The following is a 15,475-nucleotide window of genomic DNA, read 5'->3' as shown; positions in this document are numbered from 1 at the left end:
TCATGAATTGACTCACGAATCCGCAAACGACCTGAATTTATTACCGGAAACTCATCGGAAAATTTAAAAAAAAATTACGGGTATTACAAAAAATCTCTCTCTCTCTCTCTCTCTAAATCTTGCTCTCCTATTTTTCGAAGAAACATTCTCATCATCTTAATCTTTTAGAGGATGGGAGATGGTGATTTTCAATTTTAATCAGAAAATCACCTTTTCTTTGTCAAAATTATTAACTATTTTTTTTTCAATAAATCTCTCCATTTGAAACTTTTTGTGAATGTTTTTTTAGGGATGTTATTTCCATCTTGCATGACGAATTTCTTGAATTATTTAAGGATCTATGGTGTTGGTTTGAGCTTTATTCAACCTTTTAATGATCCAAGAAGATTTGATGTGTTCTGATCTATCCTTGTAAGATCTATTGAAGGTGATATTCAGAATATTAGGACTCAATGAATCAAGCGGATCGTCGGTAAATTCAGATGGATAATAAATTCTGAAACCTCACTCCAACAAAACTTTGTTTATCGTTATGTTAAGTTGGCGAGATCCATGTCTTTGAATTATTTTCTTTTCGATTAATTTGGATTGCTTATATCCAGGGGTGGAACCAGTCTTATGGCTGAAGTAGCGACCGCTTCCGTAATTATTATTTTTTGTAAAATTATTCCTTCAAATTTATTTATTTTTTAAAAAATATAATTACTTAATTAAATTTTATATAATTAGCCCCCTCAAATTTTATTTTGCACAGACTAACCATTCCATAGTAGAATTTTTATTTTCGCCCCTGCTTATGTCCTAAGTTGTTTCTTAGTATTTTAGGTTGAAATTTAGAAGATCATATATTTAAATTTTATTATATGACTTTTATCATCTTATATTTTTTTGCTATCTATCTAAATTTTTAATTTGAAAACAAATTTAGTTAAATTCTTTATTATTTGCACCGATATTTAAAGTTTATTGAGTCTATATTATTTTGTTATTGTAGTAAAAGGGTCAAAACAAAAGAATTCGGCCCAAATGGATTATTTTGTTTTTCTTTCATACTGGCATGTTTGATTACTCTGAAAGCTGAATGGAGAGGGAATGACTTAATTCAGCATATACTTCACAAATAAATAGAGAAATTGAAAACACATATGACTCTGTCAGTTAACTCAAGATAATTTTTGGGAATAATTATGATTACTAGTTTGGATATGATTTTTAAAATGTCAATGGCCTATCATCTGACATTTAATTAAATTAACTACTATCATTTGCCGTTAATTTTCTCTTAAAAAAGTCCATTAAAACTGGTAAAAAAAATTCAAATAATTTTTAAAATACTTTCAAATTACATATCAAACCATAGCATTTCTATTAATATTCTAATTTATTAAAAAAAATTAAAAAAAATTATCAAAAGAAATATATAAACATCAAAAAAACTTAGTACATTTTAATAATATTTTTGTTTAGTTTAATAATTAATATTTGTATAAAAAATCAAGTCATATCAAAAACAATTGTACTATATAATTTGTAAATAGAAACGAAACAAAACATAATGCCTAATTCATTTTTTTAAATAATTGAATTTAATTTTAAATATTTATTAAATATACTTTAAAATAATTATATAAATATTTTATTGTTTATCTAATCATTATAGGGACAATCAAAATATATTAAATTTAATTAATTTTCTTATGTTTATAAATTTCTTTTGATAAAAAAATATTTTTAGTCTTATTTTAATAAATTAAAATATTTATAGAAATGTTATGGTTAGATAAGTAATTTGAAATTATTTTAAAAAAATATTTGAACTTTTAGCAACATTATGGATTTTGTTTCAAAGAAATATAAGTTTAAGTGTCAAAATGAATTTTTTTTACAATTGAACCCTCTGACTAAGTTTTTTGAATAGAAAAAAAAACAAATTAATAAAGCAACAAATATGTCTAAATTAGCCCTTGAAATTTGTTGACATTTATTTTTATGACCTTTGTTTATATTTTTATATATTTTCAATACATTGATAAAGGTTATATATAGAAAAATAGCAATAAATATTTTATTGATATTCTAAAGCGACAACTATTTCAAAACGGAGGGTATAGTAGTTAATTTCAATTATTCTCAAAAGATAAATAATTGACTTTTTAAAAATTACTAGTATGAAAAAACTAATTAATAATTATAACCTAAAATCAAGAAAAATTAGTAATTATTCCTAATATTTATGGATACTGAAAAACAGTTATTTGAAACTTATACGGTTTTTAATTTTTTTTCTATTGTCTCTAGCCACTAAAATTTAACACTTATTTATGGGATGGAATGTAGAGCCAATCAAGTACACACATTTATCAAATCTACGAATGATAAAAGATTAAAATCTACAAAGTGCAAAAAAATCTAGCATCACTAATTACAGAAGTAAACCTCATTACTTCTGCTAATTAAGGAACTAAGGTCATGTTTGGTTCATGGAATAGCTATTCCGTATAGAATGAAAATTCTTTGCTTTGGTTCACGGAATAGGTATTCCACGGAATTGCTATTCCATGATTTTGTGGAATAAGTACTCCTCTCAAAAACTAAAGAATGGCTATTTCATTCCTTATGAAATGACTATTTTATTCCATACTATTCCATTTCATGAACCAAACATGGGCTAAGCAGTATTACTATTTCCCAAGCAAGTGAGCCCTAGTTCTAATGGCTAAATTCTCTAAGTATATTAGAGATTGTAGATTTAATTTCGATTTTTATACCTAAGTTCCGCTGAATTGACAAAACGGTTAACACCTAATCTAACTAGTTTATATTTTGTCAAAAAGGAACATTTATGTTGTATATTTCAATTCTTAGACCACAAATAACAATTACAAACCTGAATTTTGATACTTTATACCAATCGTCTCTAAATTATTTTTTCTTTCATAATCACTTCTAAATTCTAATTTGTATTCCTATTGTTTCTAAACTTTTATTTAATGACTAGTTGCTTTAATTTAACTTTTTTAACTCTGTTATTTTTTATAATATTTCTTCTAACTTGATAATCTATTTGAAAATTATCCTTAAATTTTCAATCATGCCACGCAAATGAATTACTTATACTTTGTTACTTCGTTAGAAATTGATATAATAATAATGATAATAATAATAATAATGATTGAGTTAAAAGATTATAGGTGACGGCTTGCTCCAGGCACATTTAATATTGACCTTTGCATTTGCCAATGAAAAGAGTAGTTTTGTAGATGAAACAGAAGCATCCATTAAATTTGGAGGACCCCTTTTCTATTAAAACCCTAAAATTTGTCTGAGGTTCACATGGGCAAATAGCCCCTTTTTCAAATGTTCCAGCAAAAACAGCATGCATGCTTGTCGCCATATCTCTTGTTTCTCAACTCACTAATCAAAGGTTTACGAAAAACGGGGTTGTCACATTTGTTGTCAACAATATCTGCTCATAGATCTGTTCTGTGGCGGAATCTTTTTTTTAGTTCGGATTAAATGATATGTCAAAAATTTAGATCAATGTTGCACACACCCCGGCTAAAAGGGGTATTTTCATTGGAAAAGATTGTATTTCTGACGGGAACGTTTCTTTCCCGGTCAATGAACTTATTAATATTCTCGTTTGATTAATAAAGTTCATTTTTCTTCTCAAAAAAAATAAATCATTTAGATCAATGTCGATCTTTTGATAATCCGAGTTTAACCTTCTTTAAGCCCCAACTATTTTTTTTTATGAATATAGCCCCAACTATTCTATATACTCTGCTTTTTTCGCTTAAAAATTTCTAACCTCAGTTCAAGTTAGAATCTATTCATTTTTAAATCTGTCTCATGAATTGATTTTGTGTAGGTTTAGACTGTTATTTTTATATAGTATATGATTTTTGTTTAATTGTAAATAAAGAAATTAATTCACCCATAATCTATTCAGACTGAAATTGTTGAAAAATTAAGTCTATATATATGAGAAAGGCGAGATGGGCCTGGGTGGGTACCTGTCCAATGAACAGATCTAGTGTCCAGTAATTTTCAAGCCAACATAGTTTATGTTGTGTACTAGATGATGCTCCTAGAGTTAAGTGTGGATGACTGCATATAAGATCATAAGAGTCAAGAGAAATGAACTTCGTACAAATTATTCTATACAACTTAAATATGTGATCGCAGAATATAATTCAAACTAGCTGGCACTCAAATTCTAGTACTAGTTGAAAAAGAAGAAAGAGATTATCAATTGAAATAACATGTTGTAGAGGCCGAGATCGAATCCGCTACTTTTGAAATGTAGTTGGAGAGGCCTAAATTGAACATACAAAACCTTTGAAATTGCATATACACAAAGGCGGATCTCAACCCTTCTCGCCGAAAAAAAAAATTTGGGATATTTTTCTAGTAAGGTTGTTATAGACACTAGCCCTACATGTGTTAGGGGCGGTTAAAACCACTACAGTTGCAAATTAACATATTTGCACCGTATTTATAGCCGTTTGAGTTCTCTAAATAGCCGAATATAAAAATTTCGATCCTCCTAAACTGGACTTGTGGTTCTGCCTCTGCATATACATACACACTTGTATTCTCTCACTTTGGATTGTCTTTTAGTATCATTAATTAATTGAATTTTCATTTCTTCCAATTGATTAATTAATGATGTTTCTAATAATACCATAGCATATTTCAAACCATATCTTAGGATATGACCTAATTCTGTAGTGAAAGCTTCAAGAAGCTTGGAATTAGAAATTGTAATTAATGCAACTATTTCCTTTAATGGGACCGGCTTATCTTCCTCCTATCAAAAAAGTTACTTCATCGGTACATAAGTCTTTAAATTAGGTGAGCTGAAAAATACTCTCAATTAACTCCACTTTTTATATAAGTGACATTTTTTTTTTGAATTCATCAAATTTCATTAAATCGAATATGAAACAGTTACATTTGTAAGAAATTCGGGATAATTCGGAAACGAAACCCGATGACCTGACATGGAACAGACAACATGCTGTCTGATTCGCAGATCTTACTTACGAAAACAAAAATTAATTATTAACTGTTTCGCTAATTAAGTGCAATCTTCAATCAATCTTCGATCAAACTTCATCCATCACCCATCACCCGCAAACTCACATCATCCGGTTCAACCACCACTTGATAACTCCTTCATAAAAAAAGAGACAGCAAACCTTCCACAGAGGAAGGACAACAAACCTTTCACAAAGAAAGGACAAAATAAAATATTCAGAAAAAAAACAAAACAATGAAAAATAAATAAACCTAATATAGCTCATAAACGATTTCATTTTGTTGTTGATGATTTTCAATTTATCTCCGCTTCTTGATAATTGAATTGTGCTTGTTGATAAATCTTAATCTATCAAGAAAAAATGGAAAAGAATTGGCTATTTATTATATCTATGAAATTAAATTAACATATGTAAAGGGATGGCTACCGTCAACAGCAAAATCAAACCATTGACGGCTGCCGGAGAAGAAACAACAAAAAAACTCTAGACGGCTAGGGTTTGCTTTGAGAGAAAAGAGAGGTTTAGGGTTTTAAATTTTATCACACATCCATATTTAAATATATAAGTGACATAGTATAGCGTAGATAGGGGTGATCATCCGGTCGGTTAAATCGAATTCTCCAGTTTATTTTTTTTATTTTGGTTGATTCAGTTTAGTGATAAAAGAATTGGTTCAGTTACTACTTCTAAAAATTCGGTTAATCGACTAATTCCGTAGTTCCGTTATGCAACTTTTAGATTTTTATCAACTTGTTTAAGTCGATTTTGGTCAAAATTGATAATTCAATTAAAAAAGTAAAATAATTCGATTTAATCAATTTGGTCGAACTTCGACATAATGGATAATTTGCACATCTAAACACATACCATCATGTTCTTCAAAATAAAGTGTATGATAATTAGATGTGATTAACTCCAGTAGAAATTGATGAACAGAGAGGCTCGAGATTTGAAACTTTGTTGCTCCTCCTAAAGCTCTAAATAATACAAAAGTAATTCCATTTTGGCCTTAAAAGTGGGGCATAATCGCTTTGCAGCTCTGCCCATAGCACATGCCTTGTTTCAGAGCTTAAAGAAAAAAAGACCTCATGCAAGCTTTTGGATCACATACATATCTAAGTATTGATAAAAGATGCCTTGGCATCAGATGCAATAATTTAGGGCAGAATGGTCATTTCCGTCTATAAATTTATATCACCTAGTCAATTTTTTTTTTTTTTGGTAAGCCCATCCGGTTTCCAAGGATTTGCCTTGACTAATCCGGATCCGACCCGTGTCGCGCACCTGGCATGGTGGGTGAGTCTTCCAGTGAAGCGTTTATGGGAGAAATTGAACCCACGACCTAACAGATTGATGTCTATCGCTTATATCATTTGAACTATAACTTGTCGGCAAATAAATTTAATTTGCTCACTTAGATTTAACTATTTTTGAAAAAGAGTCAATCCGGTTTTCGAACTTGTGTTTCGGGATCAAATACATTATTTTTAACCTTTGTAGCCATCAGAATTAAAATTTATGTCTCGAGACAAATAAGACGGGCATTTGAGATATATAGATTAGAGTATATTTGACCCAAATTAAGAGAGGTTGGAAAGTAATCGACTAAAAAAGTTAAAAGTGACTTGTTTGACTCTGAGATATAAATTTTAAAATCAATTGATTGAAAAAGTTAAAAGTGATTTATTTGACCTCAAAACATAAGTTCGAAAACCGGATTATATGTAGTCATGTTATATAAATATACGAACTGAAATGATTCCTTTATCAATAATTTACTTACAGGAGGGTCCCTATATATACTTGGATTTCACTTTCAAGGACTGATTTTAAAGATCAAAATAACAATACCCGTCAATCTGAAAAGCATTAAAATCCTTAAATAATAATTGGGTTTGTATCATCTGCTATGTTTATGAAAATCGAGACAGGTAGGTAGGGTTTTAGTTCCCCAATTTAGTACATATTGTTGAAAAATCAGCCAATTGTAGCTTCAGCCCACTATTTTGTGGATCATATGAAGACGCAAGTGCTATGAGTATCGGATGATCACCACTGAATTTGCTTCAATTGGCCCATACAAACATGTTCCTTCACAATAATTCACAAAATGAGTATGTGGAAATCACTTTGATAACGTTGTGCATTAACTCCAAATCAAACCGAACTAAATTTTTATTTTTTTAAAATCAAACTGAACTAAAGTTCAAAAAAATGTTTATTTTAAATCAAATTGGTTAGTTCAGTCAGATTTTTTGTTTGAATTGGTTACATTTTAGTTCAATAGATATATTAAAACTTAACTAAAAAGTTTTTAATGTCCAAAATCAAACCAAATCAAATAAAAAAATTGATTTTTTGTTATAATGTCAAAACAAATCGATCTAAATTTGTCTATTTAATTTGATTTTTCGTTCAGTTTAATTTTTAGTTTTTTACACACTCCTAATATTGTCATCCAATCACGTGTACATGGTTTTTTTTTATAGTAATAAAAACATTTCCATTATGTAATCCATTAAATAATCACGCAATGGGCATGCAATTGTAGAATTAGAACATGAATTGATATTTTGTTTCCACTATTATTCAAAATGGACATCAGGCGGAGCTTTGAATTAAATTTAAGAGGATATTATAGGGTTTAAGGATGATTGTTGGAAGATAGTATAGCATTTAGGGGGAAAATAATACTATTACATCCCTAAAATTAGGTTAAAGTAATTATTTATCTACTAAATTTTTAAAACCTACTATTTTCCCTTGAGTTTTAGATACTAGATAGCTAAAATTAGGGATTAATTACATAATTATGCTCTTTTTGGGCCTTAATTACATGGGTATCTTTTTTCTCCAAAATATTACATGTGTACCAAATAATGCCAAAATATTACACTCAATACCAACTTTGCTGATGTCAGCGCGCATCACTGCGCGCTGACATCAGCGCGCCTCAGTAGGCCTGACGCACGCGTCAGGCTTACTGACAGGCTGTCTAGTGCACCAGCTGGCTGGTGCACTAGCTAGCACACTGACCCGCTTGATGTGCGGGTCAGTTTCTTTGGATTGTTCAAATTGAACAATTCAAAGATCTGCTTCTTTGAATTGTTCAATTTGAACAAATCTAAAATTTATTAAATATATTATTTATTTTATTAAATATATTAAAATAATTATTTATATATTTTCTTTTAAATATAATTATTTATATATTTATTTATTTAAATTATACTAAAAAATAACTTGTTCAATATATTTTTTTAAATTAAAAACATTATTTATATATTTCCTTATTTTTTTATATTTTTTAAAAAATTATATTATTAATATTTTTATACATCTGAGAAACTTATCTAAAATAATTTGTTCTATATACATTAAAAAAATATTAATATTAATTTAATATTATAAATGTAAATAATTGAATTAATTAAAAAATAGTAATTTTTTTTAAATCTTGGATCAAGAGGTGAATTATATGTAGTAAATTGAAGTTTAATCAATTTTATACATATAAAAGACATTTAAAATATTTTCAATACATATTTGATACATATTTGTTTTTTGAAACATTTTTCTTATTTTTTATGTCTTTTTTTAAGTTCTATTACTAATATTTTTATACATATCATCGACTTGTCAAAAATTTAATTAAATCAACCGATGCATATATGATACATACAAATGGTATTTGAAAAATATATTTGATGAATATCCGATACATATTTGATACATCTCCAATAAATATTAAATACATATCTGATACATATTTGATACATATTCGTTGTATGAAATCTTTTCCTTACTTTTTATGTTTTTTTTTTCTATTATTAAGATGAAAAAATTAGATAAACCATTTATTTTAAATGTGAGGTCAAATTAAAACATTAAATAAATAAATAAGTAAAGAAAGAATTTAATTTAAAAAAAAAAGAATTGGTTAGCTGATCCGTGCGTCACCCGCGGGTCAGTGGAGCATGTGCACCAGCACAGCTGGTGCACATGCTCATGCGTCACGTCAGGCCTGCTGGCGTCATAGTTGGTATTAATTGTAATGTTTTGCTTAAAATTTGTACCGCATGTTATTTTATTTTGTACTGTTTGTACCGCATGAAAAGTCAACCTCTTTTTTGGACACTTATGTAACTAACCCTAAAATTAGATGTGTGATGAGATTAGTTAATTATTTAAATAATTAATTTTAATAAAATTTGGTTACTTAAATAACAAAAATAATCGTCCGAACAAATAAAAATATTTTGGTTTTTTTACAAGCTGGTTTAATATTTTAGTTACAATTTATAATCGTCCGAAGAAATAAAGTTATTAGAAAAATTCAGTTTCAACTAATTATGCACACCTTCAACTGAAAAACCTTTGTACGAGTCTCAATTTAATTGACTAAAACATTAAAAAAAAATTGACTAAATTTTATACCAACATTTGTTTTAATTATTAGTATTATTACTAGTTGTTTCTATCTGTTTTTATTGTTAAGAATTAAGATAGGGCTTGAAAAGGACAAAGCATGTTGTTGGACCTTCATGGCTTCAGAAGCTACTCCCTCCGTTCCTTTTTAGTTGTTCATTTAGCCAAAATTACACATATTGAGATAGTGAGATTTTTGTCTTAAATAATAGGAGTAAATACTAATATAACCTTATTATATAATAAATACTTTGTAAATTGAGTTATAGAGTCATTTATTAGGGAGGGTTAAATTTGGAAGATAATAATTAATGTTATCTTAAAAGTCTAAATGGACAACTAAATATAGACAAATTCATTTGGCTAAATGGACAATTAAAAAAGAACGGAGAGAGTATATTAGATTATTGGGAATTTAAATTCGAAAGAAATGGAGTAACCTTATTGGAGAAGACTACAACTCAAAAAGAGTCCATGCTCCATTAATAGGCAGTGCACAAATGTTGGTGCCGACTGCTATTACATGCCTTTGCATTTACTCCCTCATTTACTTTTTACCTTTCCCTCCACAATTTACCCTAAAAGTCTTTTTTTTTTTCAATTTCCTTTCTTTTTTTCCATTTCCTTGGATAATATGACATATTTTTTACTTTCTACTCGTTTGTAACTTTTTCATTTTTACTCATATTTTTTAGAGGCACTTTTGCTCATATTAAAAATACATTGAATGTGATAAACCCCTCATTTTATTTGAAAAAATATAATATAGTAAAACACATTCTTAATTTTTATCTAACAAACTCATAAATGTCAAAGATTAAAAAAAAATCGATGTTAATAATATAAAAGTGACGTTCTTTTTAAGACATCAAAAAATATAAAATATAATAAATAAAATAGGACGGACAGAATATTTCATATGATATTGTAAAAAAAAAACTTAATTGTTTATACTTAAAGTAAAAATGTTATAAAGTATTTACGCCAAGTAGTTTATTTTCAAGAATTTTCTAATAATTCAACAAATTTTTTTATTTTTTTTAAACAAGAACAAATCTTAAATTTATGAAATATCGTGATATATATTAATCGATACTCGAATATGAATTCATTTGATAAAAAAATAATATCTCACAAGCAAAAAATTAAAAACTTAAAATCATTGTCTTAAATTATAAGAAAATTCTAAAATGTTTTAAAAGAACTTTGAGGGTAATAATGTAATTAAAAGAAACTTAAAGCCCATACTGAAATCCCCCACTGTTATAAAACCAAAATGTCACAATTATTAGTATCACTCATAAATCACAAACTACACCCAGCTACACCTAACCAGTATGCATCCTCTCCTCGCCGTCCTCCTCCTCTCTCTCTCACTCTCCTCCGCCGCCGCAAACGACCACCACAATGCAGCAGCAGCACCGCGAGATCTGGTCCGTTCATCATGTCAGCACGCAAGTTACCCTAACCTCTGTGTCCGCACGCTCTCCTCTTACTCAGGCCCAGCCAACTCCCCTCGCGACCTAGCCCAAGCCGCGGTCAAAGTAAGCCTGGGTCGTGCGAGTAAAGTCTCGGAGTACTTAGCCACAGTTTCCGGGCTAAAGTCGAAGAAAGAACGAGTTGCACTGAGTGACTGCGTGGAGCAGATATCGGACTCGGTGGACGAGTTGAAGAACACACTGGGCGAGTTGAAGCATTTGAGAGGGGAAACGTTTAGGTGGCAGATGAGTAATGCAGAGACATGGGTGAGTGCTGCTTTGACTAATGAAGATACTTGTCTTGATGGGTTTAAAGATGTTGAAAGTAAAGTTAAAATTGATGTTAAAAGAAAAATTACTAATGTTGCTAGGGTTACTAGTAATGCTTTGTATATGATTAATCGTCTTGGTGAGTCTCGTGCTTAATTAAATTAAGCCTTTAATTTATCTTATATAATTATATGTGTACTGGCTTTGTTTTTTCCTTTTTGGTTTTCTAGTTATAGCTAAGCTTTGTAGCTGTATTTTAATGGAAGTTGTATGTATAATTGCACATTTTACTGCTTAGTAGATCTATTAGTTACTCATCAGTATCTGTTACTGTCTGTTACCATTTTTTTTAATTAATTGGTCTACTGTGGAGCTCTAAATTTAAATACCATTGCTTGATTGATATAGGGGCGAGCGAATATGGTTGGTTAAACCAAATTAGTCTGTTTAATCATTTTTTACCATTTAGGTTGGTCAATTTGATTGTTTTTATTTGGCTAATCAAATATGTAGTTTGGTTATTAACCGAATTAACGGAATATTTTATATATTTATACTTTTTGATTTTTTTTAATTATTATGTTTATATTTATGTCGATTTAACCAAATTAACTTGCTAATTTTGTAGGGTCATTTTCTTTTTGAAAATTTTTAGTTAATTAATTTAAATCGATCTCAGGCACAATTTAATAAGTCAATCTTTAGATTGAAAAGATAAAATAATTCGATTAAAAGATATGATTAAAACAATTTTGTATAAGTTTTTATATAAATTTGACATTGTTTTAAGAGCATAGGTCATTCTTGCCTTTAAATTGTGTGAATTAAGATTAAATAACTTATACTTTATCATTTTAATTAATTAAAATATTAATTGACATAAAAATATAAAGTATTGTGTTTAATTGATAAAAAATTAAGTGTAAGTTAATTAAGTTTGATGTACAAATTAATAGAATTGAATATAAAATAATTTAAAAAACGTACAATTGTGACATGCGAGAGTGAGGTTAATTAGAGCACCTACTTGGAGTGGTCCAGCGAGACATTATAATAAATTCACAACATCTTGCTTACGTACATACCAGCAGGCCATGTTTCCATCTTTAATTTAGCAGCAGAGCCCTTTCACTCTTTTCTTTTTCTGGTGTTATTTTTCATCTTTGCAGACATGCAAATCTAGTGTCACCGTTGATTTTGCACATTAATTCTGTTATTCAACTACAACTTTTTCATTACTCATCCAACCAAAACATAAAGATGTCGTGATACATATTAGAAATATTGGTGGGAGTAATTAATTATAAATTGGTGAGAATGTGACAATCCATCCATATGCTTATGAGAATGTTTAGGTTCAATCATGATCTAATAACTAGAACTAGTTAATAGATAGTTGAACCTTTACGCTTATAAACTCATTTATATTTGTTCTTCTAAGCAATGTGTGATTATCTTTAACAATACAAACAATGTGCTAACTAACTACCCATGCTGGCACGGTTAGCAATGGAACATCGTAATTGATCGTGTTGTTACGTCTCATATAACCACGCGAGTGATTTCTGGCCAGATGATTTACGAGCTATGATGTCTTATGACCACAATAAACATGTTCCGTTTCGATCAACTTATGTTGTACATAGTGTTTTTTAGTCATACATTTTAAATTAGAATATTATAATTCTACATTTTTTTTATAAGTGGGAAGAGAACAAATGTTTGTGAGAGGAATTAAATCCATGACCTAATAGAATGCTGCTTAATGTTTATACCATTTGGAGTAACCCGAATATTGCTACTAACAGAGCTCGCCCTACTCAGCTAGTCACAGTTGTGGTCTAAGCTTGGGAATCGCCGGGGTAAATGGCTACAAAGTTAACTTTGATGGAGCCTTCATTCAGAACGTGAAAAGGAGAGCAAAGGCCTGTGTTGTTAGAGATTGGATGGGTAGGGTGGTCTCGTCTATGGCTCGGCAGTTTTATCATGTCTCTTTTTCTATGTTGGTTGAGGATTTCGGCTTAGAGAAGCTATTGCTTTAGCTGTGAGACTTAAACTGAGTTCAGTTATTATTGAGGGGACTGTTGAGGAGAAAGGAAAAGAAGGTTTTCTCTTATATATTAAAGAAGAAATACAGAGGACTATATATAGTCTGTACATGAAGCTAAAAAGGAAACTAATCACACTAATTTAGGCTAAATTCTTTACAATCAAATAAATCTAACTTGGTAACTAAATATTTTATGATTCCTATAATTGCTCTTCAATAACTCACGTCAACACTCCCCCTCAAGTTGGTGCGTAGATGTCATCAATACCCAACTTGTGAAGTGAGTTGTAAAATATTTTTCCACAGACAGCTTTTGTAAGTATATCAGCTAGCTGATCTTCTGACTTCACAAAGGGAAACTGAATTATCTTATCTTCGAGCTTCTGCTTGATGAAATGTCGATCCACTTCAACATGTTTGGTGCGGTCATGCTGAATTGGGTTGTGTGCGATTGCTATGGCTGCCTTATTATCACAAAACAAGTTCATTGTATCCTGAGATGAGCACCCAATTTCCTCCAATAGCCTTTTTAACCAAAGTAGTTCACATAATCCTTTAGCCATGCCTCTAAACTCAGCCTCTGCACTAGATAAAGCGACTACCTTTTGTTTTTTACTTCTCCAAGTGACCAAATTGCCTCCTACAAATGTGAAGTAGCCCGATGTAGATTTTCTGTCAGTAACATTGCCTGCCCAATCTGCATCTGTATAAGCATTGATGAGCAAATGTTGATTTTTTGTGAACATCAGTCCTCTTCCTGGAGAGGATTTCAAGTACCGCAAAATACGAACCACGGCATTCATATGGTCTTCACTAGGACAATGCATAAATTGACTCACCAAACTCACAGCATACGCAATATCAGGTCGTGTGTGAGATAAATAGATTAGTTTTCCCACAAGACGTTGATACCTTTCTTTATTGGTAGGAGTCTGATTAGGGAAGTCTCCCAAGCCATGGTTTTGAACAACCGGTGTATCAGCAGGTTTACAATCAAGCATTCCTGTTTCAGACAACAAGTCAAGCACATACTTCCTTTGAGATAGAAATATACCTCGTTTTGATCTAGCTACTTCAATCCCCAAGAAATACTTCAACCCACCAAGATTTTTCATCTCAAATTCAGCTGCTAAACGTTCTTGTAATTTAGAGATTTCTTCCTCGTCATTCCCTGTAATGATCATATCGTCAACATAGATTATTAAAGCTGTTACCTTCCCTTGTTGGTGTTTCAAGAAGAGGGTGTGATCTGAATTACTTTGCTTGAAACCGTGCCTTCTCATGGCGAGGCTAAAGCGCCCAAACCATGCTCTAGGAGACTGCTTTAATCCATATAACGCTTTTTGTAATTTGCAAACTACCTTCCCTTGTATTACAGGAACCAGACCAGGTGGAATGTCCATGTACACCTCTTCCTCAAGATTCCCATGGAGAAAGGCATTTTTCACGTCAAATTGGTGCAACGGCCAATCCAGATTTGCAGCGATAGAAATTATTACTCTCACGGTATTTAATTTTGCTACTGGTGAGAAAGTTTCTTGATAATCAATCCCATGTGTTTGAGTATATCCCTTCGCAACGAGCCTTGCTTTATACCTTTCCACCGACCCATCTGCATTGTGTTTGACAGAAAACACCCATCTACATCCCACTGTTCTTTTTCCTTCCGGCAATGGCACAAGTGTCCAGGTATCATTTTTTTGTAACGCTTTCATCTCTTCATCTATTGCTTGGGTCCATTTGGGATTTTTCATGGCTTCATTTACCGTATTAGGAACATCATCTGTAGATAATTTATGAACAAATGCCTTAAGCGGTTCAGACAGCTTTTCAGTAGAAATATGGTTGGCAATCGGATATTTTGACTTGCTTGTTCCATGATCAGGTGAATAGCGATTTGGTGGTTGCCCGCGATTGTGCCTGAAAGGTAGTTTGTAGTCAACAGATATAATTTGAGAAGAGTTTAGAACTTGTACCTCGGGAATATTCTCAGAAGATTGGTCTAATCGTGGTACTATCAGGTCATGGAGGGGCTGTTCACTTTCAGTTTCTATGTTTTCTTCATTTTGCCATGTTCTTGCTGGTTGTTGTTCAGTTTCTGCTTCGGTATGCTCTTCTTCGACTTCGACCTGTTCGACATTTGTTCCTCTTTGATCTATCAAAACTGTCAGCTCTTTTGGCTGCTCCTCCACCAGTTTATCATT

General features: G+C 30.6%; 1 protein-coding gene across 1 annotated transcript; it reads left to right on the top strand.

Annotated features, from left to right (window-relative positions):
- Positions 1–10,761: 10,761 nt before the first annotated feature.
- On the top strand, positions 10,762–11,518 carry LOC126666692 (pectinesterase inhibitor 3). Its single transcript, XM_050359538.2, has one exon. It carries the CDS (start codon positions 10,811–10,813, stop codon positions 11,375–11,377), a length of 567 nt encoding a protein of 188 aa, XP_050215495.1. The 5' UTR covers positions 10,762–10,810; the 3' UTR covers positions 11,378–11,518.
- Positions 11,519–15,475: the final 3,957 nt, after the last annotated feature.

This window comes from Mercurialis annua, linkage group LG2 (assembly GCF_937616625.2).
Source record: "Mercurialis annua linkage group LG2, ddMerAnnu1.2, whole genome shotgun sequence".
Classification (NCBI taxonomy): Eukaryota; Viridiplantae; Streptophyta; class Magnoliopsida; order Malpighiales; family Euphorbiaceae; genus Mercurialis; species Mercurialis annua.
Note: the sequence above shows the minus strand (reverse complement) of the source record. Positions and strands in the feature narration are given on the sequence as shown.

Excerpts from the sequence above, each read along its gene's own strand:
- LOC126666692 (XM_050359538.2), top strand. The coding sequence starts at position 10,811 with ATGCATCCTCTCCTCGCCGTCCTCCTCCTCTCTCTCTCACTCTCCTCC.